The sequence below is a fragment of the Myxocyprinus asiaticus genome, chromosome 36, assembly GCF_019703515.2.
Source record: "Myxocyprinus asiaticus isolate MX2 ecotype Aquarium Trade chromosome 36, UBuf_Myxa_2, whole genome shotgun sequence".
NCBI lineage: Eukaryota > Metazoa > Chordata > Actinopteri > Cypriniformes > Catostomidae > Myxocyprinus > Myxocyprinus asiaticus.
In genome coordinates, this window is record NC_059379.1 from 16,797,685 (window position 1) to 16,822,272 (window position 24,588).

The 24,588-nt window shown below is 38.7% G+C and overlaps 1 protein-coding gene across 6 annotated transcripts in view; it reads right to left on the reverse strand.

Moving 5' to 3' along the window:
- Positions 1-311: 311 nt before the first annotated feature.
- LOC127426986 (spermatogenesis-associated protein 20-like) overlaps positions 312-24,588 on the reverse strand; it is a 53,715-nt gene continuing 29,438 nt past the window's right edge. For 5 of the 6 annotated variants that reach the window (XM_051674247.1, XM_051674248.1, XM_051674251.1 and 2 more), the window contains 2 exons: positions 22,937-23,017; positions 312-989 (listed from right to left, as the gene is read on the reverse strand). In XM_051674247.1, coding sequence (XP_051530207.1) covers positions 819-989; positions 22,937-23,017 — 252 coding nt within the window. In that variant the 3' untranslated portion in view covers positions 312-818. Of the gene's footprint in view, positions 990-14,620; positions 14,866-22,936; positions 23,018-24,588 lie in introns of all 6 variants that reach the window. The other variant, XR_007894886.1, reaches the window with a different exon arrangement.

The window sequence follows — 24,588 nt, forward strand, 5'->3', positions numbered from 1 at the left end:
GATTAAATAATGATAATATTTCTGGGTGAACTATCCCTTTAAAATAAGACTCATTTGCTTTGCAAGTGCAATGCAGCAATAAGACATATTTTATCTTTTCTTTAAAACTCATCTTTTTTTTTTAGTAATTCCTATTTTAATTTCACTGTTTGTGTTGCATTAGATGCATTAGACTACATTTAAACTGCACTAACCATTCAAGACTGCTGGTATTTATGCCAAATCACATCTATCTATAAGTGTGAGCAATGTGTATTTTACAGAATCAATACAAAGGTGCATAAATGAACAAGATCACAAAAGGTTACTCAGTGAGAATTTATTATATTCTATTGAGTCCGAGATCAAGCATATATACATTGTACTGTATGTCTCATTCCACATATACTGATCTCTACATCTAGTCTGTTCAGCAGTGCGTTGCTTATTCAGGGCTGTAGTGCATAGATGAAACATTGTGGAAAAACATGCCTTAACTTTAAGAAAGCAGGTTGTCATAAATCACTCACACCCCTGAGACAAACCTATGAAAGATTTAGTCTCAGCGTTCCACCTCATATTATTAGGTTATTGTATTTCCATCTCCCAGACTACTGGCCTGTAAGATAGGTCTAAGAATGAGGCAGAACATCACAAAATAGGGCAACCCCTAGAGGTTTGCCTTGCCACTGTGTAATGTCTTACTGCGCATTTCATTTATGACTGTTTTTTATGTCTGCAGTTCGCTACTGTTTAATATTCTGAGACATTTAGCGGTCTGACTCAGGAAAGACCCCACAGTGATGGTCTTCGCTGCTTGTGTGGTGTGACGGCAGGTCTCACTCCAACAGCAGTCTCCTGAGCTCCTGTGGGCAGGTGATGGGGAGGGCACAGGTGAAGTTCTCGCACACATACGCAGTGGCTTTGCCATCCTGAGGAACCAGGGTAGAGAGGATAGACAGCCTCTGGTAAAGGAAGCCCTCTGTGTTACCATCTGCCAACATCAAGACCTGAAAAAAAAAGAGAGCGAGAATAAAGGCGCGGCCATATTTGCTTTCGCACAGCGAAATACTCAATGGGAATCCGTGCGATCGTAAATTTCGCACAATGAACTTCCGGTGGTGAAGAATTTGCCCTTGCGGATTTCGCGTGGAGTTCAAGTTTGGTGAACTTAGACAGGCTAATTCGCCACATTGACCTATAGGAAGTTGCTTGGTTTGGCAGTGACCACTGTGCGGGCGGTGCTTCATACATAGCTACACTGAATATTCACAATGGACAAGGATATCATTTTAGCTGTGAGTTTCTTTTTAACTTCACTCTCCCAGAGTACAAAGAGCAGCATAAAAAGAGGCTGCTTGGTAGTTATTTTTTTGCAGATTTCACACACACTCAATGTCTGCCCATACCTTCTTCAACTGTGGAATTTTGCCGTGCTAATGTAAATGTGGCCACGCCTTAAGCTTGCTAAAAGGACCAGCTTAGACCAGCATGCAGGTCCATAAATGTAGCCTAATAAATACAGTGCGTTCATAAAATATTCAGACCCCTTCATTTTTTTCAAATTTTTGTTATGTTGCAGCCTCAAGCTAAAATGCTTTAAATTATTTTATTTTTTTCACATCAATCTCCAATCAAAGTGTAGAAACATCTCAATAATGATTCAGAGAAATGGGATGCACCTGAGCTAAATGTCAAGTGTCATAGCAAAGGGTCTGAATACTTTTGTCAATGTGATATTTCAGTTTTTTTTTTTTTAATACATTTGCAAAGTTATCAACAATCTGGTTTTTGCTTTGTCGTTATGGGGTATGGAGTGTAGATTGATGTGAAAAAATTTATACATTTAAAGCATTTTAGCATAAGGCTGCAACATCTGAACACTTTATGAACGCACTGTATATATACTGTATATATATATATATATATATATATATATATATATATATATATATATATATATATATATATTATATTTTATTGTCAAAATATTTATTATAATAATAATAATGTATTTTTTAATTTATTACAAACCAAACCCGACCCGAACGTGAAGTTAAACTTTGAAAAACTGACCCAAACCTGGCCTGAAACCTGACAGTTTAAGTCCCGTCGAGCTCGGGTCGAGCCTCTACCAGCATTCCATGTTGGGGACCAGCAAAAAATAAGGGGGGAAGGGAGGAAAAGGGAAGAAAAACAGAGGGAGGAGGGCAAAGACTGAGTCATAACTGTCCTCATGATAACAATTAGGTGGGATAGTGGGTGAGGGTGAGCGCGGCCCATATACTCTTACTCTAATGCAAAATTTATGACACCTATGGCTCGATATGCCTCCTTGGCTAGTAATAACCCATGATAAAGTACAGGGCAGAGTGATTACAGTGACAGCCCTATAAATGGTTCATTTCTAGGGTCTTTGTTTATATTTGGCTCCTCTATTTCCTTGGGGATTGAACAAACCCAGAGCCATGTGTGAGATGAACCTGATCTGTCCTTCACATTCACATTTTACAGTCATCAGGATAAAAACACCAATTCCACATCTATTCAAACAATTACACAACCTTTCACCACTTTGCAACATATAGTCACTGACCGTATAATAACCATGGGAACATTATAGCCACCTAAGCAAAGCTATGTAAAGTTTCTCTCTTAATAATTCAATTCTATTGATCAACGCAGACTGTAGCATAACACCCCTCCCATTCTTTTAGCTCTCTAAATGGGAGGAAAGTCTGAAATAACTCAATCGGAGCCAAGTCTAGTCAGGGGGGCTGGCTGGCACAGCAGCAGGGGAGGACACTTGTGGTAGCTATACTGGCTTCTGCCTCTCGAAGCAGAGGAAAAGAAATTGAACGCTTCAACCAAACAATACCACAGCAGGTTGAGAGACAGAGCACAGAGAGAAAGCAAGAGGCTGAGCTGCCCAGTGGCAAAGAGTTACCATAGGGAAAAGGATGAAAGAGCAAATCTACTTTTCCTCAGCGAGACAATTTTATTGCCAAGCCAAAAGCTGCCATTGCATGAAATCCAGGAGGAGGGCACGATTGGACTCGTGAATGTGACAGAGGTTAAATTTTAGGATGGCTCTCGAGGCAGAGCTTAGAACCAGCTTTTTGTAGAATATTCCAAGCCTAGCAAGAGTCTGCTTCTAGTTCCCCGCTTCTAGTCCCCACTCTTGGTCTTCACAAAGGACTTCCTCTGTGTGATTGTTTTGACAGGCATGGTTAACAACTCAACTCTGCAAGTTGTCCCTAAACCTGTCCCTGTACTTCTATGCACAATATATAGTTCCTGTCTGTTTGTGAGGATCTTCCCTTTATTGCAGCTCAGGGGCAGAGACAATTCTGCATCATTACTTTTCTGCTAGCAGCCTGGCAAGGCTTTCTGTTATATTTGCCGTGACCTCATACAGGCTGTCTGCAGACTGACTCAAAGAACTGAATATATACTCCGTTACTAGTGCCACACTTTGTGAAGTATTGCATGTTCTCTGACTGCAATTTGAAACATTACTGTACTTTTGTACTCTCTTGGCTACCTGATCTCCTGTCTGTGCCCCTAGTTTTAGCCCTTAGTCTCATGTTCTTTGGAGTAGTCTGCTAATGTTTATGGCTTTCTCCATCCTATGTCCCTACTGCTGTGTTTTCGATTACGTCTCAGCTTCCGTGTTCGTTCATTTACTATTAAAATCCTTCTAGCCCAGGATCTATCTCCCGATTCACAAATTCCCATGAGCTAAACCATGATTCCATCCTTGCAAGCATGCACTGATATCCTTCTTCCAGACTGTCAGCTCCTACCTAGTCTCACCTAAACACACATACCAAACACATACACACACACACAGCTGATTAGTCTGGGGAATTGCATAAGCTTTCTTTGCTGGCAGGTTGGAGGCTCTCAGGAGAGTGTGAGGCTGTCAGCGCATACAAGTGGAGCACACAGCCATTAGTCATTTAATTATCTGCAGTAAGTTTATTTCTTGGTAGGACAGGAGCAGAGCATCATGACCTGACTGATTCCCGTGTCTTTGTGTACGTATTTCAAAGATAAAGGCCAATGTACAAAATAAGTATTTGGAGCATAGTTAAGTCAGTGTTTCTAGGGCAGATCAAAGACAAGCCATCAAAGGAACTATTTAATATGTTTGATAAATATATATGATTTGTATTGTCATCTAATGAAAAAACATATGCTGCAGCAGACTAAACAGTCAAAATATAAATTTCATTTTTCAGAATAACAGCCTCAATAACCATTTACTTTCATTTAATGGAAAAAAGATGCAATAAAAGTAAACATCTCCTTTTGTGTGCCACAGAAGATGAAAGCCATACAGGCAGAGGCGTCATGTTCATTCAGACTGAAGGGACACATGCCCCCTTAGATTTTTAAGCCAAGAGGATCCATTTTGAATGGATAATTTGAACTTTCAAAAACTTATTTGTACCTTCGATAATTGAATTAAATTATTATTGCATGTAAAAAATGTCTGTGGCAGAAATCTTTATTCACATGTCTAAATTCTGTCAGTCCAATCGATTCACATACTGTATGTTCCACTAAACGTGGCGTCCAGTGGCTGCTTTGGAGATCGCACTCACAGGGAAGGTCGAGCAGCACCAAGAGAAAGCGTGGTGTTATTGTAATAGAAACTAATAATTACATCAACTTCAATACATTTAACATTTGCCAACTATGTCTGATCTCTGTGGAACAGTCCATCAGTTTTTTTTTATAGTCTAATATAGAATATGTTTATGTTTTTGTTCGATCGGTCTCTGTTCATTTACTTTGGTGCTGAAATGCATTTGACAGGTTTTGTGGTGTCTTTTCACTCATTTCTTCATGTTTAAAGAAAGCAGCGGCTTGTCTTATTTCAGTGTGAATAATGTCCTTTTAAGTCATTATAAAAACTTTAAGCACGAAAGGTGGTTTTACATTGTTACTCGGTAGCCGCGGGTTCTGGCTGAATGGATGGAAGCAGCAGCACTTGTGTTCACGAAATATCAGCCACTTAGTTTCATGACTGCTTACAGCATACACTATGCAAGATAAAACTATTTGATCTTTATGTGGCTGCTGCGTGTCATTGAGCACTCAGACATGACTTTAATCAGCCAGCAATTAGCTTTTATTATGTCAGTTCCCTTAAGAACAATCTGATTGATCACTCACTTTTTCCTATATAGTGTATAGGGTACTGTTTGGGTTTATCAAGGGAAACAAATAAAAGGAGTATATTATAAAGTAAATTGCATAATTATACTAGCTAAATTCTTTTTACACAAAGTTAAATTTATGAAGACCCAATCTGTTTTCAATATTCTTTTTTTTTTGAATGAAGTACATTTGTTTTTTAGTTAATTAAGATCCATGAAGAAGAAGAATGCAACTAAATTATTTAATTTATTACAAAGCCTTGGAATGACCTAACTTTGGTTTACAAAAAGAATGTATCTTATTTATTTATTTTTTTCACTCTTTTTCCTCTTCTTTCTTCAATGTTAGGAAGCAATATTACATTTTATTTATTTCATTTTCTTTGTTTTATTAGCGATCACTTACAGTGAACACGGAATACAATATTTACATGATTGCCTGATTAAGAGAGAGGAAACATTTTTTATTGAGCTGAAGCAGTTGTGGGCATTGTTGCGCTTGTGCTGGCACATTTTGCACCACCTCTCGTGTCGTCTATGGAAAGTGCTTGCAAAAAGAGGTGGCAAGATCACAAAAAAGTGAAAACTGCCTGAAGACATGAGATGTGCCCTCTACCTCATCAAATGTAACCAAATGCAACCATTACAGATAGAAATGTATTGACAAAAAATTGCAAATGTAGTGTCGGGGGTTGGGGGTCGGTAGGAATGGAGTTGCAGTGGCTGATCTTTGTGCCCCCTCAAAAAAAAAAAAAAAAAAAAAAAATTTGCATAACGCCCCTGCATTCAGATTTGGAGTAACAAGAGGGTGAGTAAATGACAACATAATTTTTATTTTTAGGTGATCTATCCTTTTAAGCTTATTTTCTTACCCAAATGGCAAACACATTTTTCTTGTTTTAAGCATAAATATAACAAAATTTAGTCCGGTTGATGCTTTAGGAAGTTTAGATGTTAAGGATGTTTGGATATTTTTCCAGATAAACGAGATAAAAAAATACTCATTAGGAAAATTATCCTTTTTTTTTTTTTTTTACTAATTAATCTTGGTTAATGTAAATTTTAACATATCCTTACATTTTCTAAATGAAAAGCTGTATACATTAAAATTTGTAAATGCATTATGAACTAATAAACTAACAATTCACAATTGTATTTTCAAAAATTAACATTAACCAAGATTAATAAATGCTATAATAAAATATTTTTTATTGTTTGTTCATAATGCCTAATGCATTAATGTTAACCAACAGAATTTTATTGCCAAGTGTTACCATTTATTTTTGCACAGAAAACTTAGTACAAGACTTCATCAATTGCAGAATGTACTGTATAAGGCTACCACCAACTCTGTCACACCATCAAGCATGCCACAATCAACAAAATTAGACTCAACAGAAGCAATGCGACAGGGAGAACATTCCATTTCCAGTAGGCTCACAACAAAGGAAAAAGGGCAACTACCCAAGCAGAGAACATTCTCTTCTTTTCTATTTCATCTTATCTACAGCATAACCTCAACAGAATCTGCTCCTCTGGTCTGAGTGGCCAGGATCCTCCAGGAGTCTGTGGAGGATTTAATGATGTTAAGGGTTGACAATTCCTGCAGGGTTGATGCATAGGTCGGTCTGCGCATATATCAGGATCGGCTCACAAGATGGTCAAAGCATCTCTTATTCTGACTCATGAGACGTCCGGATCCCAATGCGACATACATAGGGAGACTGCACCATTTTTAAAAAGACTAAGCTAGCTGAAAATGAGGTGCGCTAGCTTGTCCGCCTGAAGCCAATTTCCTATAAAGTTATCTCTTGGGTTGCTCATTAAAGCTTGTCAGGGATTTATCTGGTAGCAAAGAAACTCTAAAGTGACTTTTTCCCATGAGGTGGAGTACCTAAGGAAATGGTCTCATATGGAGGGTGAAAACTTGCAGGGAATTTTAATTGTTTGACTGAAGTCTTAAGGAAAAAATTGTCTCTCTATGCTGTTTTTCCGGGGTGATCTGAGGTAATCAAACCATTAAGTTCTCAACTTAGTTTAGGTGACTTAAAGGAACTAGAAGTGGTAAGGTAAGGCAAGGCCTTAAAAGATTTGTGCAGTAACACCATTTTAAATCATCTTAAGAATGACTATAGGCATATACGGCAGTGTAAAGCAAAACCCAGTAAAACATTTTGTCAAAATTAGTTATGACTGAAATCATCTCTTAGACTATGATTTGTCCCGTGAAAGACAGATTCTGCTCAGATGTGCTCAAAATCAGAAAAATAAAAAATATATAAAATTAAAAAAAAAAAAAAAAAAAAAAGGCACAAAATCCACACACAAAAACCCATTTAAACAAACAAAACAAAAAAAAGTTTCAGTGTAGGCGTAGCTACTGCATTTTGCCTTGGTAGGGCAGTATATTCTCATGTCTATGACCTGGAACCTACAGTGAAAGATAAATAAGACTAAATATAACACAAGTGTCTTGTCATGACACTAATTAACAGAGACAAAGACCTTGTTTAATCTGAGAGCAGTTGATTTAAAGAAGTCATCCCTTAAGGGGCCATCTATCTCATGGTATGACACACCTTAAAAAAAAGTTTTTGAGCACAGCATACTGTCAGCACACACCACCACTAAAACATCTAAAAACCCTAAAACATTTTTTAGAATCAACCTTACTAATTGACTTGTCAGTTGTTGGACAACTAGTTGACCATTGTGAACCATACAATACATTTCATAATGTTCAAGGAGATTAAATATATATATATATATATATATATATAAATCAAACTTTGACTGTTTTCTTTGCTTTATTTAAATTTAGGGTAAAGGAGAGCTAAATGATTCCCTCTAGGCATCAACAATATTCACTCTTGACTTAACATCCAATCATTACATTAACTAGGATTGTGCAAATGCACTAAGAGAAGGGTACCAAAAAATCTGCTTATATCTGCCAAAATCAGTAAAACCTAGAACAAATAAAAGATGAAAAAACAGAATAAATCTTACTCAAATCTCAGGGTATTTAAGTGTTGAGCATTCACTCTCCTGAAAGCGAGACCATTTCACATGGATCACTCCTTGAGCAGTTCAATATATCTTCTGTATAATATCTATCCATGCATCTCTTACTGTAATGCTTTGGCATATATTTGGGGTTGAGAGATATTACAAGTTAAGCATATCGAGTATCACTCTCGGGGGCTGATTCTACACATGTCAGGCATAACTGCAAGTATTGCGGAGTGTGCGGGGGAATATTTTACCGCCCTGTCCCCTGAAGATGAACATGCAGAATGAGATTCTTTATTAGACATGATTGATGATGATGATGATGATGTGTGACTTGAGTTTGGAAATATGAGTCGGGGCGATTAGATGACATCAAATATGTTTATAAAGACTAGACAAAGACAGATCATGGACTCTTGAAAATTGATCAAAACAGAGTGATAGTGCTCATTTTTAAGCAAATTGCTGGTACTGGGTGTAACCCTTTCTCAGATTTTAAGAAAAGACAAGGGATTGTGAATCACAATGGTGCCTCCTAACCAGATCCACCATTGTGTTGTTTCAGACCTTTTCCGAACATTTGCTACAACTGACTTCTATCCTTCTGTACTCTTTAGTTCTCGCTGGGTTGCCTCGGGACGTCTCTGACTGTTGTCACGTCTCTGCGGTCTTGTTAGAGAATCAGAGCAATTTATCTCAGTAATCAGACCAGAAAGTCAAGATCTCTTTGTGGTACAAAAGGCAATGCTCTACTGCAGGTATACTGAAATTGTATAGTTTGGTGACCACTTGTGTATATATATATATATATATTAAAAAAAAAAAAAACAACATACAGGGTGACCAGGGATTAGTGAATACAATTATCTGATACTTAATTTTTTATTTGGCTTTAAAATATGGATTATTCTACAACTTTAGCTGTGTTATACCATCCTCCTATTTTTATCACCTCATTCATCAAAACAGTTATAAGTGCAAGGAAGTCTTTAAAAGAAACGAACAAGACCATGTCAATGCATATTTAAACATGTAAATCTTATTTTAACACAAATGCATTTAAAATATTCATAAAAGTAAGTTAGTGTTTCAACTATGTTCTCTTTACATACAAATACTGTATCTTGTAGAAAACAAATTCACAATACAATAATACATTTTTAAAGTAAAGAATGTGCTTTCTCAAAGTAATTTGATGCAGGATTCAGTAGTTTAAGATTACCATGAGATGGTAAGAAGGCAAATTCATCAACCCCTTTTGTGTTATATTGACTGTTTTGTGTTAACACTTAGAAGTCTGCTGTTATCACAAATTATTGTAGCTAAATGGAACACACATAGTTTGAAGTATGAATGTGTATCAAGCAGCTTGTCGCTACACACCAATGAATGATGACTGATGCTTAGCTCTATGATTACTGAGAAAAAAAATATTGGTCAATCGTCAGTATCACCCATCATAATCAATGGCAGTGAAGACTCAGAAGTGGCAACTGAACTTTCAGAAAAAGTCTGGATTGCAGGCCAGCTTTAGCCCACAGGCTCTACTATACTGCCAATATCCCATCTTTCCTTTATCCCACTCTGCACTTAAATGAATAGTTCACCCAAAAATGAAAATTACTGTCTATCTTTCCAATAACATGAATGACAAAGCTCACACAAAGCTATCTTTGTGTGATTTGTGTGGCTTGTGTTTGTTTTAAAGCTTGAAAGCTTCTGTCCAGATCCACTGTAATAGCATGGAAAACAAATTAACTCCTTTTCTGTTTAGCGGAAGAAAGTAAGTCCTTTTTGGATGAATTATTCCCTTAAAAGAAATTACTAAAAAAAAAAAAAACCCTAGATGTTAATTCAAAATAAATTAAACTTTTAATTGAACAACCCCTTTCTTTGATGATTACACCTGGACAAATAGTGTAAACAGCTTTAATATGCTCATGTATTTGGCTGGTCTAAATTAATCTTAGAACAGGCTCTTTCCCTGAGGACAAGGAAGTCAGGTGACTGCAGTGAGCAACTGGTTGCCATCATCAAGGAAATGGAGTGCCTGTTCTAATGCCTTGTATTCTACTATAACAAGCCCCACAAGGACACGCACCTGCACCGCACCACCTTTATAATCAAGCCTTGAGCCTAATTAAAGTATATGAATCATCATGTCTGCAGATTGCAATTGGTGGAATTAATTGATTTCGAAGGGTGTCTTGAATTCAAGAGTCCTCCAGCAAATTTGAATTTAATAAGAACAAATGAGATACAAAAGCCAGAGATTATTTTATTGCATATTCCCCGCAGTTAAGCCCTCTGCCCTCAAATCAAGGACCAGATGACACAATAATTGGATTGCAATGAAAAAACATGATCTAGCCTTGATGGCTAACATATAGCGAAGAATGCATCTTTTCTAGGTGTGCATTCATAAACTTTTACTACACTTTGCACAAAATGTTCAGTGAGGTTGAACTTGCCATTATCACATTGAGAGCACAGCAGGAAGCGATCAGGGAATACCCAATCCTTACAGTGGAAGAGGAATTATTCATTTTTGTGTTCAAGTCAAGCGTGTAAAAGTCTCAGGTCACGAATAGAGAATTAGTATGAGAATAAAGAATCAGATCACCATAGGGCCTGTTTAGACACGTGATCACATGTTCATAAGCTGAACCAGTTTTCATGGAACAGCATCCACCATCTTCAATGCACCTATATACCCTGAATATACCCTGGCAATTTTGTCATCAATAAAGACGTTCAGATCTGCAATTCTACTCTATATATCAGACGTTGTCTCTTAAGCCACATTTTGGAATTTTGACAGCACAATAATAATGCATAATGTCTATTGCATTTTGTAATCTAAGTGAAAGCTCATTTAAATGATGGCATAGTATTTGGTTCTAAATAAAACCAATTAGAGGAACCAAATTGTTGATTTTTGGACAGTGTTTCCTTCCAATCATATGTAATTGGTACTGAAAATTACAGATTCATTACTCTGATAACAAAGTAAAATATGCAAACTTCATTTGAGGAAATGACAAACTTTAAGACATGGCCTCACCACTGGCAGTTCTTGCAATGCTACTTTAATAAAAACACGATGGCATTTTTTTTTTTTTTTTCTCAGAAGCACCAGTTTTAACAGCTTGCTAACCTCTAAACATATAAAAAACACTTGGTGAGTTAGAGACATACAACTCTCGCTCGTATACAATGTGCAACAGACTGCAGAAAGGGTGATAATTCTAACGTTTTATTTTTATTTTCAACATTTTAAAGTATATACAGCAATTAAAACACACATCTGATCTCCGCCGTGTGTGTGGACAAGACTCGAGCTGGGAGTTGATTAAAGAAAGAATTGATTCTTCCGAGGCGTTCAGAATCGAAAGTCGGCTTCGCTCATGGGAATCAATTCCACTTAGAGGCATGACATGATCTTTTGTCATTCATCTTTTTAATCATAAATAGTGTGAAGTATGCATAATATTGCAACATTTATTGTAAAAATTCACTTTGCCTTTCTTAAGAGTCGGGATAAATAGTCTTCATTTCATTCAAGAATTTCAAGAATTCATGTTAAGTGCTTTTATAAAATTATAAGCTTCACATTTCTGCCTTTAAACCCCCCCAAAATTGGCCTCATTCACTTCCATTGTAAGTGCCTCACTGTAACCGCCTCACTGTAACCTAGATTTTTGCTCGTAAAAAAAAAAAAAAGGAGGGACAAAATATTTTTGGTCGGTAATCAACATTATGCCATGAATGCTGTTGATTGATTTTAACTTGCATTGAACCCGGAATATTCCTTTAAGGCCTACATTCGTTTTTTCATTAAACATTTAATGCAAGCAGGATTTTAGCATTTTAAAGTCTGCTATATTCTGTGTTGCATGAATTATGTTGCTTATATACATTAACACATGAATGTAAACCATCAGCTTTGTACACAGCCAGGGTAAAATGTACCTTATCTTTGTGTGTGGAAGCATTTTGTGAATTAGAGGCTGTTCTCTGTAGTCCTTTATAATAAACGCGCTGCGCCAGTGAGACACGGATTCCCTAAGCGCGCACTTGAATGCCTTCGCTTGTGCTGCTGTAGTCCAGCATGAGATACATTTCATTTAATAGAAATCTCAATAAAAAAAATGCTTTGGAACTCAAGTCCCCTTGGGTTTAGAGGCACCTGGGCAACGGCCCAATCGGCCCTGTGGTTAATCCGTGCCTGGCCCCCAAATATCCACTGACTCTATGTCTGAAAAGGATGGAATTAATCATCATTATCAATTACAGACCAAACTAAACAAACATGGCTGATAATACAAGAGGTAGCTACATACTACCACATCCCACTAAGTGCACATAAAAAGAAGCCTACCCTTGTATTCAAGACAGGCAACCCAGAGAGTGGAACTTTGAATGAGAAACCTGTTTTGATAAACCTTAGTGTGTTAAGGTTAAGTCTATCACATCCATATCTACACAAACACGTTGCAGGGTGAGCAAGTGTCACATGAAGGGTTTTGGTTTAGAGAGCGATGCAAAGCCTAATGTCACTCTAAACACTCTCGCAATGTATGAGCAGGAAATCTCATCAACTCCAAAGTCTCCAGGCCTCAGATTCAATTTCACTTTTTTTGTCACATAGGAAAGTAGATCATGCCTTATATATTTGGAAGTAATATGTACAGTATGGAAGTGTGTTTGTGTATGTGTGCATGTGTGCGTGTATGCATGCATGTGTGTGCGATCCATGATCTTTTCTAGGCCAGGATTGATATGACTCTAATGAGGAAGAGCAAGCTCTGTTTTCCTTTGTTTATAAAGATTACCCAAAGCCATGGAGAAAAAGTGCAGGATCTGGCTGATTCAGTGAGTTAAGATGACAGCTCTCATTACATTAATGAATGTCTTGACTCTGCAGGTGAGAACCATTATCCCTTTCTGAATCAATGTTAATGTTTTGGTTTGGACGTGTTGCTCAAAACAAACATAGGAATTTTTATAGCGCCACAGAGATGCTTGCGAATTCACTAAAGAGTTGTGGCACTTTTGCGCATAGTATTTCAATGAAAAAACCTGCATATTCACTAACCACACATCTTGAGTAAACAACTAAGTCATTTTTATTCCTTTCGGCGCAAAAACACCTCCGTTCACTGTAAATTAGTCTCTGCATATTAAGCTGGGATAAGAGAATATATTTTAACATACAAAAAGTTACACACTTCAGCTTTAACAATGGAGCTTTAATTAGAAGGCTAAAAGACATCTTCTAACATTGAGCCTTGCATAACAGTGTGTAACAATTTTTTTATTTTTTATTCCTGGGTAGTAAGTGTTATTTCCTAATTGCGTATGCCTCAAAAGTATAGAAAATGTCTATTATTCCCCACAAACTTTGCTTTTGTGACCAGGACAGTGATATTTTGAAATTTACCTATTTTCCAGAACATTCCAGATAGGTTCAGTGCTGAGTAAACTTGGAGTAACTTCTAGAACTTTCTAGAACTTTCCAGTGATATAAATAGTAGTATAAATACAGGGGCCTTAAGCCCACCAGTTCAGTTTAGTTCCAGCTGCCTAAGTGGATACATATCTGCATTTTTCTGAGATGGCATCAAGAGGCTGCAAGCATCCGGCAGACGCATTTTGCTATGTCTGTGGCCAATTTATCAAGACAAGAGTGAAAAAGTACTCCGTGGAAGCATCTGCTAAGATGTGTGAGGCCTACAAGGCATATTTCGGCATGCTTGTCAGGGATCAAGACAAACCCTGGGCACCTCATTTCACCTGCGAGCACTGCAAAAAAAAAGAAAACTCTGGAAGGTAAGATAGACAATTGTTTCTCGGAATTTTGTTATCAAATTTGTTAATCTTTAAAATTTTAAAAGTTTTTAATTTGAAAAGTTTTACAATTTTCAATGTTATTGAAAAATATCATATATGAAAAATTCACATTAGTCATGGGTGAAATACATTTATTTTTGTAGGATGGTACACAGGGGAAAAGAGAGCCATGAAGTTCGTTATCCCAAGAATTTTGCAGGAACCCACTGACCACTCAAGCAACTGCTACTTCTGCATGGTGGACCCTTCCAAACGTCTGACTGGCAAGAATGCACTTGCTATCACATATCTGGACCTTCCTTCATCCATAGCACCGGTGCCACACTGCCATGAGCTCCCCGTACCCACTCCTCCGGAGAGAGAGCAGCCGTCTTTAGAAGAGAGCAGCAAGTCAGAGAGCAAGGAAGATGTTGTACATCCAGATGACGATTTCAGAGATGGAGCTGAGGAGAGAAACCCATACTACCCCAACCAAAAAGACCTCAACGACTTGATTAGAGATCTTGGTCTTACCAAGTCCAATGCTGAGCTTTTGACATCTAGGCTCAAGCAGTGTAACTTTTTGGATGAAAGTGTGCAAGTCGCAGATCAGAGGAAGCGTCACCAACCTTTTTCCAGCTTCTTCACCCGTCAAGATGAGCTCTGTCTGTTCAAGGCAATCGGAATCGCCTGTAACCAGAATGAGAGGCGCCTCTTCATTGACAGCTCATCCAGGAGCCTCAAAGACGTGCTGCTCCATAATGGTAACAAGTACCCGTCTCTTCCCTTGGCTCATTCGGTGAACCTCAAAGAGGATTACAACAGCATCAAGACCTTGCTGGACACCTTGAAGTATGATGAGTACATTTGGGGGCTGAAAGTGAAAGTGATTTACAGTATAATCGTAAATCTCGAAAAACTACTCACTTCTAAATCTTTTGTAGTCATTTTTGTATTACTTTAGTATAAATACATGTTAATTGGATTCATATGTTGTCATATGTTGAATTCATAATTAAGAAATAACACTTACTACCCAAGAACAAAAATTGTGTTACATAGTGTAATCAGTGTTGTGCTTTTAAGATCAAGCTAAAGATGTCAAGTTAAAAATAACGTTTCAATAAAAATAAAAAAATAAAAAATTTTTTTTTTAAATGCATTCTGTTCCATTCCTTTGAGATTTTCTAGTGATTTAACAATGCAAGAATGCATATTATGCAAATGCTCAATAAGAAACCTATCTGATCAGGGTCAGGTGAACCAGAAAGCACACTAATTATATGGGGCTTACTCAAGTCATTCAGGCAACCCAATGACAAATTGATTTAAAAAAAAATCTATTCTTTTATTTTTTTTATTTTTTAAGTTATACAAGCATTAAAAGTTTTGTTTGCTCAAAACTGTTGTTCCAAACATATATAAACACAACTTTATTTTCCCATGGAACACAAAAGGAGATGAAAGGCAGAGGCTTCAGTCACCATTGACTTTCATTGCATCTTTTGTCCAATGAAAGTGAATGGTGGCTGAGGCTAACATTCTGCCTAACATCTCCTCATGTGTTCCACGGAAGAAATAAAGTCATAAAGGTTTGGAACAACATAAGCGAGAGTAAATTATGCCACAATATTTGGGTGAACTCTCCCTTTAAATGCAAGAAGTAACACTTTTCTAAAAACCACCCAACAATTTCTCAACACCAGAATATGCCCGTTAAATCAGTGGTTTATCCAGTTCTCTAAGAATAGCAATACCCCCTGATGTTTTAAGGCAGGGATGATGATTTGACTGCAGGTTCAACTCAATAATAGAGAGTCATCTATTTTTCAGTAAGCCTGATGCAGCCGGATCTTTCAATCATGTCCAAGTCAATTAAACAAACAATTCAGACCAGGGTCCATCTGAGGCTTTGTCACAGCCAGGCAATGAGAAGTGTGTGTGTGTGTGTGTGTGTGTGTGAGCAGTCTCTTTATCAGTGCCTGACCAGATGAAGTTCTGTATCTGTCATTTTTTTTTTTTTTTTTTATTACTGGCTTTACTAACTCATTACAGCCTCTTTTGGTCATCTTACTGTGCCTAGGCAACAGGGGCCAAATTCTTCTCTTCACTTAACAAATCCAAGGGATGTGTGAGACCTGTTTAGCATGTGGACTGAACACATGAGCACATGCAGTTGAATTTAGATTGAAAAGGAAAACAAGACTGGGTTGCTGTGTTTTCAGAGACTGTACAATTTATGCTCTTTGCAGAAGTTATCGTGCCAAAGTGATAAGCGAGACTGTGTTCAGGAAAGTATAGTGAAAGGAACTCTTAGAGACCCACAGTGCCTTGTGCGTGTCATCATGATGGATTTGTTTGAGCTCAAATGCTCTTGGAACAAATGAGTGAGACTCCATTTACTCAGTAGGTCATAGAGATATGCGAATCACCTGCACACGTGCTCCAGATTTTTCCTTCAATTCTGTGCGATTAAATGTCAATGACACACACCAAAAAGTGGAGCTCCTATAATTAGTCAACAGCAAATGTGCTTATTATGAGAATAGTGGCAGAGATGGATTGGCATAAATCATTGAGAGGAGAAGGACTCCATGGCATACACTCCAGAATTATCAAAGCACAGAAAGAAAATAACTCAAAGGAAAATAGAAAAAACTCAACTCATAGTCATAGCTAACAAGCTGAATTTTACAACTGGCTAAGAATAAGAAAGATTAGATATCTTAAAGTGTGTTGAAGAACTTAACTGTGTTAACTGCATCTAAAGCCACTTTTCCACCATCGGGACGAATGGTTCCGAGCACGGTATGGAACGATTACAGTGGCATTTCCACTGAAGCATGGTTCGGCACGATTATAAACAAGGAAAGATTAGCTAACCATACTCAATCGTGCTCGGTCGTGCTGGTGGGATGACTTTAGTATGTGGTGGCTCATTTAGTGTATCTTTATCATTTTATTATGATGGTTTAAGTAGTATTGTAGGCTACACTTGTTTTTCTACATGCCTTTTTCTTCAGGGAAGTAGATTACTAGCTCAATTAAACTCAAAATACATCAATATATTCTCATATACTATTTTCATATAATACTTATAGAACATTTTGTCAATAAATATCCTTTTTAGCTTGTCTGGGAACTTTTAGCTTTCTGCATCGTGTACGGTGGAAAACACAAGCCCTCATGATGGTAATCCTCTTGCCTTTTTCTCTTTACTTTCCTTTTTGAGACATGGTCTGTGTCTTTGCTGTTTGTTAGAAGAGTAAAACCAGGGAAAAAAGTCCTAAAAAATAGAAATATGCGATCATCCTCCATAGCACGCTGCAGTCGCTCTAATGTTTACCTCTCACACCGTCGCCAACAGATGGATCTGTTACGTAGATTCTCCTGATTTCACAGCACCATAGTGGGAAAAACAACTGTAACTGCAGCTGCTGGCCTGGATCGGCATGGAACGTTACGGTTTTGCAATGAGAACTGTTCGGCCCAATGGTGGAAAAGCGGCTTAAATGCTTACAATCTGGATAGATATAAAAGAGCATAAAAACTAAATGAAACTGCATTCATAAGGCATTTATCTTTTGTAATTTAACATATTTCTAAGTGAAACAGAATTAGAGTAAATAAATCTTTTAAATAAATCTTAGAATAAAATAAAACCTTTACGTCATGAACTTATGACGTGGATGGGACGTGACATTCACATCCTCACATTTAAATTCGGTTTCATTAAGAAGTGTAATGAGCAAGACACTGGATGTGCACAAGCCTTTGCCCCATCAAGGAGGATCAATTCTAATAAATGATGCAACATCAGGAGATCAGACTCAGCCTTTGATGCAAGACGAACAATATAGAGTTCACTGATGGAGCAAAAGTTCACACACTTGCATGGTCATGACCGACCTTAGATTCTCCCAACATATCATCATATGGAGCCACCTGCTGTAGCAAAAGCAAGAGAGAAAAACAGCAGGGCCCCAAACTATTTTCCATGTATGACACCCATCATCAGTTCCCTTTAAAAACCAACCCATTATTCCAGCTTTAAGGAAAGGCGGGTGAGGAGTATCTCTCTAGGCGTTTTCGCATATAATAATGGATGCTAGACTATGTGGTGATGTAATCCTCACTGATCAGGGCACTACATTTATGTCATGTTCACTACGAGAATTGTACGAATTATTGGGCATTAAATTGATTCGGACCAGCGTTTACCACCCCAAAACGGACGGCTTGGTTGAATGATTTAATCAGACCCTGAAGAATTTGATTCATAAGTTTGTGCATGAGGATGCTCGAAATTTGGACAAGTGGCTTGAGCTCCTATTATTTGCAGTTTGAGAGGTCCTGCAAGCGTCCACGAGGTTCTCCCCATTTGAATTATTGTATGGGTGTCGACCGCACGGCATGCTCGACGTTATACAGGGAAATTGGGAGGTGGGACAAATAGCAAAAACTAAATTCAATACGTTCTTGACCTGTGAGCAAAACTCCACACACTGGGGCAATTAACACAGGAGAATTTGCTCCAGGCTTAAGAATGTCAAAGCTGGCTGTATAATAGGGGTACTCAGCTACGGGAATTTACACCAGGAGATAAAGACCTTGTATTGCTCCCCGCATTGAGCTCTAAATTACTCGTCAAGTGGCAAGGACCCTTTGAGGTCACACAGCGAGTTAGGGAAATCAATTATGCTGTGAAACGAATGGATAGAGGTGGAGCACGTCAGATTTACCACCTCAACCTCCTAAAACCGTGGAGAGAGGCGGTCCCCGTGACTTTGGCGATGGTGGTTCTGGAGAGGGAGGAGCTCGGACCAGAGGCCAACTTAAAAGAGTCACCCCGGTAACTTGTGGGGACCTTCTCACCATCCCAAGTCATGGAGGTTGCCAGGTTGCAAGGAGAATTCTCCGACGTGTTCTCGCCTCTTCCCGGTCGTACGAATCTCATAGAGCGCCATATCGAAACGACCCCAGGGATAGTGGTACGTAGTCATCCCTACCGATTACATGAGCACAAGAAAGAAGCGGTTTGGGAAGAATTAAAGGCCATGCTGGATATGGGGGTAATAGAAGAATCCCACAGTGACTGGGCCAGCCCGGTGGTTCTGACTCGGTCTGGTTCTGTGTGGATTATAGAAAAGTCAATGTGGTGTCTAAGTTTGATGCGTACCCGATGCCTCGGATTGAGAGCTGCTCGATCGGTTAGGCGCAGCTCGCTTTTATTCGACACTGGATTTGACGAAGGGATACTGGCAGATCCCCTTAACTCCCATGTCCTGTGAAAAGATGGCATTTTCCACACCGTTTGGATTACACCAATTAGTAACGCATCCGTTCGATTTGTTCAGGACCCTGGCTATGTTTTAACAGCTCATGGACAGAATACACAGACCACACGCTTCTTATGCCTGCGGCATCTGAGGGCTGTCCTGAGATCGTTGAGACAGGCGGGACACACAGCAAACCCAAAGAAGTGCACAATTGGAAGAACGGCTTCCACTTGGGTCATGGGCAGGTGCAGCCCCAAATTGATGAGACCGCTGATTTCATGAACAGTGATTGCAGCCTGCCCGAGACCTAAGACCAGAGACAGTTCCTGGGGCTGGCTGGCTATTATCATAGGTTTGTGCCTAACTATTTGACCATCACCAGCCTGCTGACTAATCAGACTAAAAAGAGGGCACCAGATCCGGTCCACTGGATGGAGCCCTGTCAGCAGGCCTTCACGCTGGTGAAGCTGCACTTTGCGGCGGGCTGTTATTGCACTCTCCCGACTTCACTCTCCTCTTTATCTTGCAGACAGACGCATTGGACAGGGGGGTGGGATCGATACTGTCCCAGATGATGGAGGAGGAGAAGCGCCCCATGATGTACATTAGTTGTAAGCTCTTACTGAGGGAGACCAAGTACAGCACAGTTGAGAAGGAGTGTTTGGCTATCAAGTGAGCAGTCCTCACCCTCCGGTACTATCTGTTGGGGTGTGCTTTCACCCCCTGTTCGGACCACGCCTCACTCCAGTGACTCCATCGCATGAAGGATACCAAAGCGCAGATCACCTTTTTAAGTTTGAGGTGGTCCACAGGCTGGGGGCGCAGATGGCTGTTGTGGATTTCCTCTCCAGAAAGTAAGTGACAGTCCGGACTGCTCCCTGGCCTGAGTCAGACGTTGGGGGTATGTGGTGATGTGGGCTTGGCCGAGCAACGTCTGTGGAGAGCAAGGCCGGGAGAGGAAGAGCGGTAAGGATTGACACCTGTGGGAAATTATCTCTAACAGCTGTTTTGTGTTGCAGTGAGAGCTGGAGAGGGATAAAAGGGAAATCCAGACCGCCGGAGGGGAGAGAGATGCACGAAGCTGCGTGTGTGTATGCAGTGTACGGCTGAAAAGCATTATTTTGTGTGTTACACTGAAAAGTGTATATAAATAGACTCACATGGATTATTTATCCGGCTCTCGCTTCCTCCTTCACAAAGAGAGCAAGAGACTTGTCACAGACTACTATAATAAATGGCAAAAGATTAGACCCTGGTGTATATTCTGTTGTGCTTGATATTGATATTTCACAGTTAAAACCTGTAAGGCCAGATTCAATGTGCATGTATGTATTTGCTGTCTGCGAGAGAAGAGAACAGACGGAGAAGCGCTGGGGAAAAGGGCAGGAAGAGTAAAAGGAAGAGCAAAAAAAAACAAAAAAAAAAAAACACAAAGCCAAGCCTAAGGCTAACGTCTATGGAAAACTCAAACTATTTACTAATTATTCCAAAATTCAAAGTGTGGTGTGGTGGGTAGCTATTGACCATGCCTTGTATTATGTGCATCAGCACACATACGTAAAAAATCGGACAACTTCACCTTTAGCTGGAGATTACTTTGTTGAACTCATTAGCATGACTGTGCTCCAATGCATATTACTTTCTGTGTAAACCAATGAATGTGCCATGTACAGAGAAAAATGTCCACATACAGTGAAAGGCCACTACAATATTTAAAAAGGTCACGTTACATCAGCAACTTTAAATAATCAATAATGCTCCAAATTAAAAAACCTAGTTTATGTCTAATATGCAAAGTTTAAAAAAGTGACTGACTTTTAGGCTTATTTTTAGACAATACAATTAATAACAAACTTTCAATTTAGCTAATATTATCTGAGATTTATAATTATGGTTTATGGAGATAATGATATTTTTTAATTCAAAAATAATGAATTAACAATATAATATTAAATATATTATACTACAACAATAATACATAATAGAAACAAATGTGAATAGAATATTTATATGATTAGTTCATATTTTACTTTGTTGAGTACTCATTTTTTATTCATAGATTTATAATATTGGTTTTGGAGAAGAAATGCTTGCGCTTCACTGCTTCCAGCAGCTCATTCAAACAAATAAAGGATATAAAATGTGCACTCCTACAATAATCTACATTTTACAATATAAGGGCTCCGGACTAAAATAATGACTTTGGAGCAATTGGCTCCTAAACTGAAACATTAAGGAGCCAAATGGCAGTTTTTAGTAGACAAATCAAAGATTTTCTCGATGTAGATTGCTGTTCAGAAACAAGATAGAAAGCCGAAGAAAAGGAAGTCAGCTGATAACCCATTCATCTAAGGTTTAATAAACAGTATATATGGTTGAGAAGATAAGTTTGAATTCCCTTTTGTCTCATAAATGTTCACACCCCTTTCATAATTTATACAAATATGAGAGATAAAAGATTTTTTTTATTTAGTACTGCTCTTCAGAATCTACATTACAGATATTTACATATAGTATGCATATAGTAGTGTGTTGTCTTCTTGACCATCAATGAATGATTGCACCTTGTGTAATAGTTGTGTACAAGTCCCTCAATTGTCCTAAGTGTCAAAAGCTTGATATTTTATATATATATATATATAGTGAATTGTTTGGCCCCAGACACAGAGACTACAAGAGTGCAAATTGAATAAAATCCCAGATGCAGTTTATTGTGCTACTCCAATCCCAATCAATAATTACCAAAAGAAAAAAAGTGGTACACAATACAGGACTTTTAATTATAAATAAGCCCGAAATACACATAGGAGTCTTATTTTGAAATGTCTGCGCTCCCAGTTGTGAGCTCACTCACAACTGGGACGGCTGATTCGCTGAGAAAGTGAATCTGATTCAAACTGCTAACCTGAGCTCCTGAGTTCAAACCCCCCTTCAAACCCAAAGATCCGGTTCAAAAGAGTAATTTGTTCACGACTCTCTCACGCTGGGTTTGTTGTTGCGTGCGGAGCAGCAAGCTCGTCAGAAACAGAACGGGTGAAAAGCGGCTCGAGACACACTGGTTGTGTGCGTTCAAAAATATATTAAATAACTCACAAAATGATATCTGACGAAACCGCATATGAACATACACAACCCGACTGTCGCCAATGGCGACTAGATTTTAAATTATTGTCGCAATCAGTTATTTTTGGTCGCATTTGTGACCATTTTAGTCACAGTCTGGAGCCCTGTATAAACAATTAAAAGTAAACATTGTCATATTTCATCAACACTATATCATCAACAGTTGATCTTTAGTGATCGCTTGTCATAAATTTCCGATATGGTTTAATGATTGTGAACTGCTCTACAACAGCTGAAAACACTCACAAGCCCCCACATGCTTGGAGAAAATACAACATTGCCACGTTTTCACTCTGAGGGATGCAGCGCATGCATTCATTTAATTAAATCGTATTCTTTTGAAGTTTGATAATCACTTTAGGTCATATCATGATTCCTGTCTTTCCGCTCCCAAATTTAAGACCTCTTTAAAAGAAAATTAAGACTTTTGTTGCATCATTTAGATATTTAAGACTTTTTAAGACCTTACATTTTGGAAAACTGAATTTAAGACATTTTAAGACTTTTTAAGGATCCGCGGAAACCCTGGTAAAGCACACTTACTTTATGGGGTAGAAAAAGGGAGTTGACACAGGAAATCAAACTTGCAGTGTCTTCGGCATCAGGCTGGCCACAGATAACAATCTACAAGAAAAATAAGATATTGTTACACTGACCAGAACAACTGAACAAAAAAACAAAAAAAACTTGTGAACAGAAAGACTTATGAACAGCAGAATGAACAAATGAGAAAAGCATGAAAGAGATGAAGAAAGGGTCAGTGGTGCTTGTGCAGCACTGTAATGAGGTGGGCAGGTGTGATGCGGAGCAGGCTGCCCTTAGCTGGACCTCTAGCTTGTTATTCCTCCTTCTCTGATGACTTCTCCGCTGGTGAGCTCTGATGGCCATGACACGTTCACAGCTTTTACAACTGTCCGGGAACAGGAGAAAACTTGGGAAAGTGCCCTGACAGGAAAAACTTTTATCCAGCTACAAGACCAATCAGTCTAAGGGATGTGTTAGTCGGAATGTGACTGATCCAAGAGCTAACAATCCTGACAGAGCAGACTGATGACTGGCTATGGATGCTACACTCATATTTTTTTAACAAACAGGAGCTACAAGGGTCATACCATGTTTAAAAGACCATATGTTGTGTTTTGGATGCTGATCACTGTGATGGAATGCTGGTGTACTGGCGTCCCTTCCGAGCATCCATACCTTGGTCAACCAGCTAAGTTTGATGTTGAACAGTATGGCTATTGCTGGTCCACAAGCTAGACCAGCACCAAAGCAGACCAAAAACCAACAGATATTCAAGATGGTTTAAGCTGGTCTTTTCCGCAGGGCACTTCACTAATACCCAAAAAGCTGATTTGGCATCCAAATTTCTAAGGGTTAAATATAAAGTATATACAATTTTTTTTAATTTGAGTCACACTAAATTTGTTTAAAACTCAGCTAAACATGCATGGAAACATGAATAAATACAAAAAAGCATCAAACAACCAGCAGAGAGGGCGCAAGCCTGCAGGCTAATGCATCAGAAGTGACAGTCCCAACTGAAGAGAAGTTCACTCTCAGGTTTTCAGAGCATTAAGTGAAGAGGTTCTTCAGTGGGACTGGATTACATATTCAGCCATGTCCTTAAGTCCATCTAGCACTTGCGATCACATGGTAATATTACCATGGTAACATTAAATCTATTAGTCCACCATGTTTTAAAGACCAAGATTACTTAGCTTGTCATCAAGCTAAGGAATCTGGGTCAACGCATCTCCTTCAGTCTGTGGATCCTGGAATTCCTTGTGGTGGGTTTGAGCACTGACTGAATCATATCTCATCATTGAATGATGAGAAGGTCTACTTGGATTAGGTGGAGACAACTCCAAGAAGGTAATGGTGGACTTTTTGGAGATGATGAATAGGGCCCCTAAGTGAGTAACAACAATCAAGTTCACATCACAGAAAACTGTCCCAAACATGCCTTGAAAAGATCCGGTTGGATCCCTAGATGCTGAGATCTTTTCACCATGCATGCACAATTGAAAGCATCCTGTCAGGGTGTATTAATGTCTGATACAGTAGCAGCACCCTGGCCTGCAGGGACCTGCGGAGGGTTGTGCGGTCAACCATACATATCACCTGTGGTGTACCGATCAACCTGCAGGACATCTACACTAGATGGAAGAGCACTAAGGTGAGAAAAATCATTA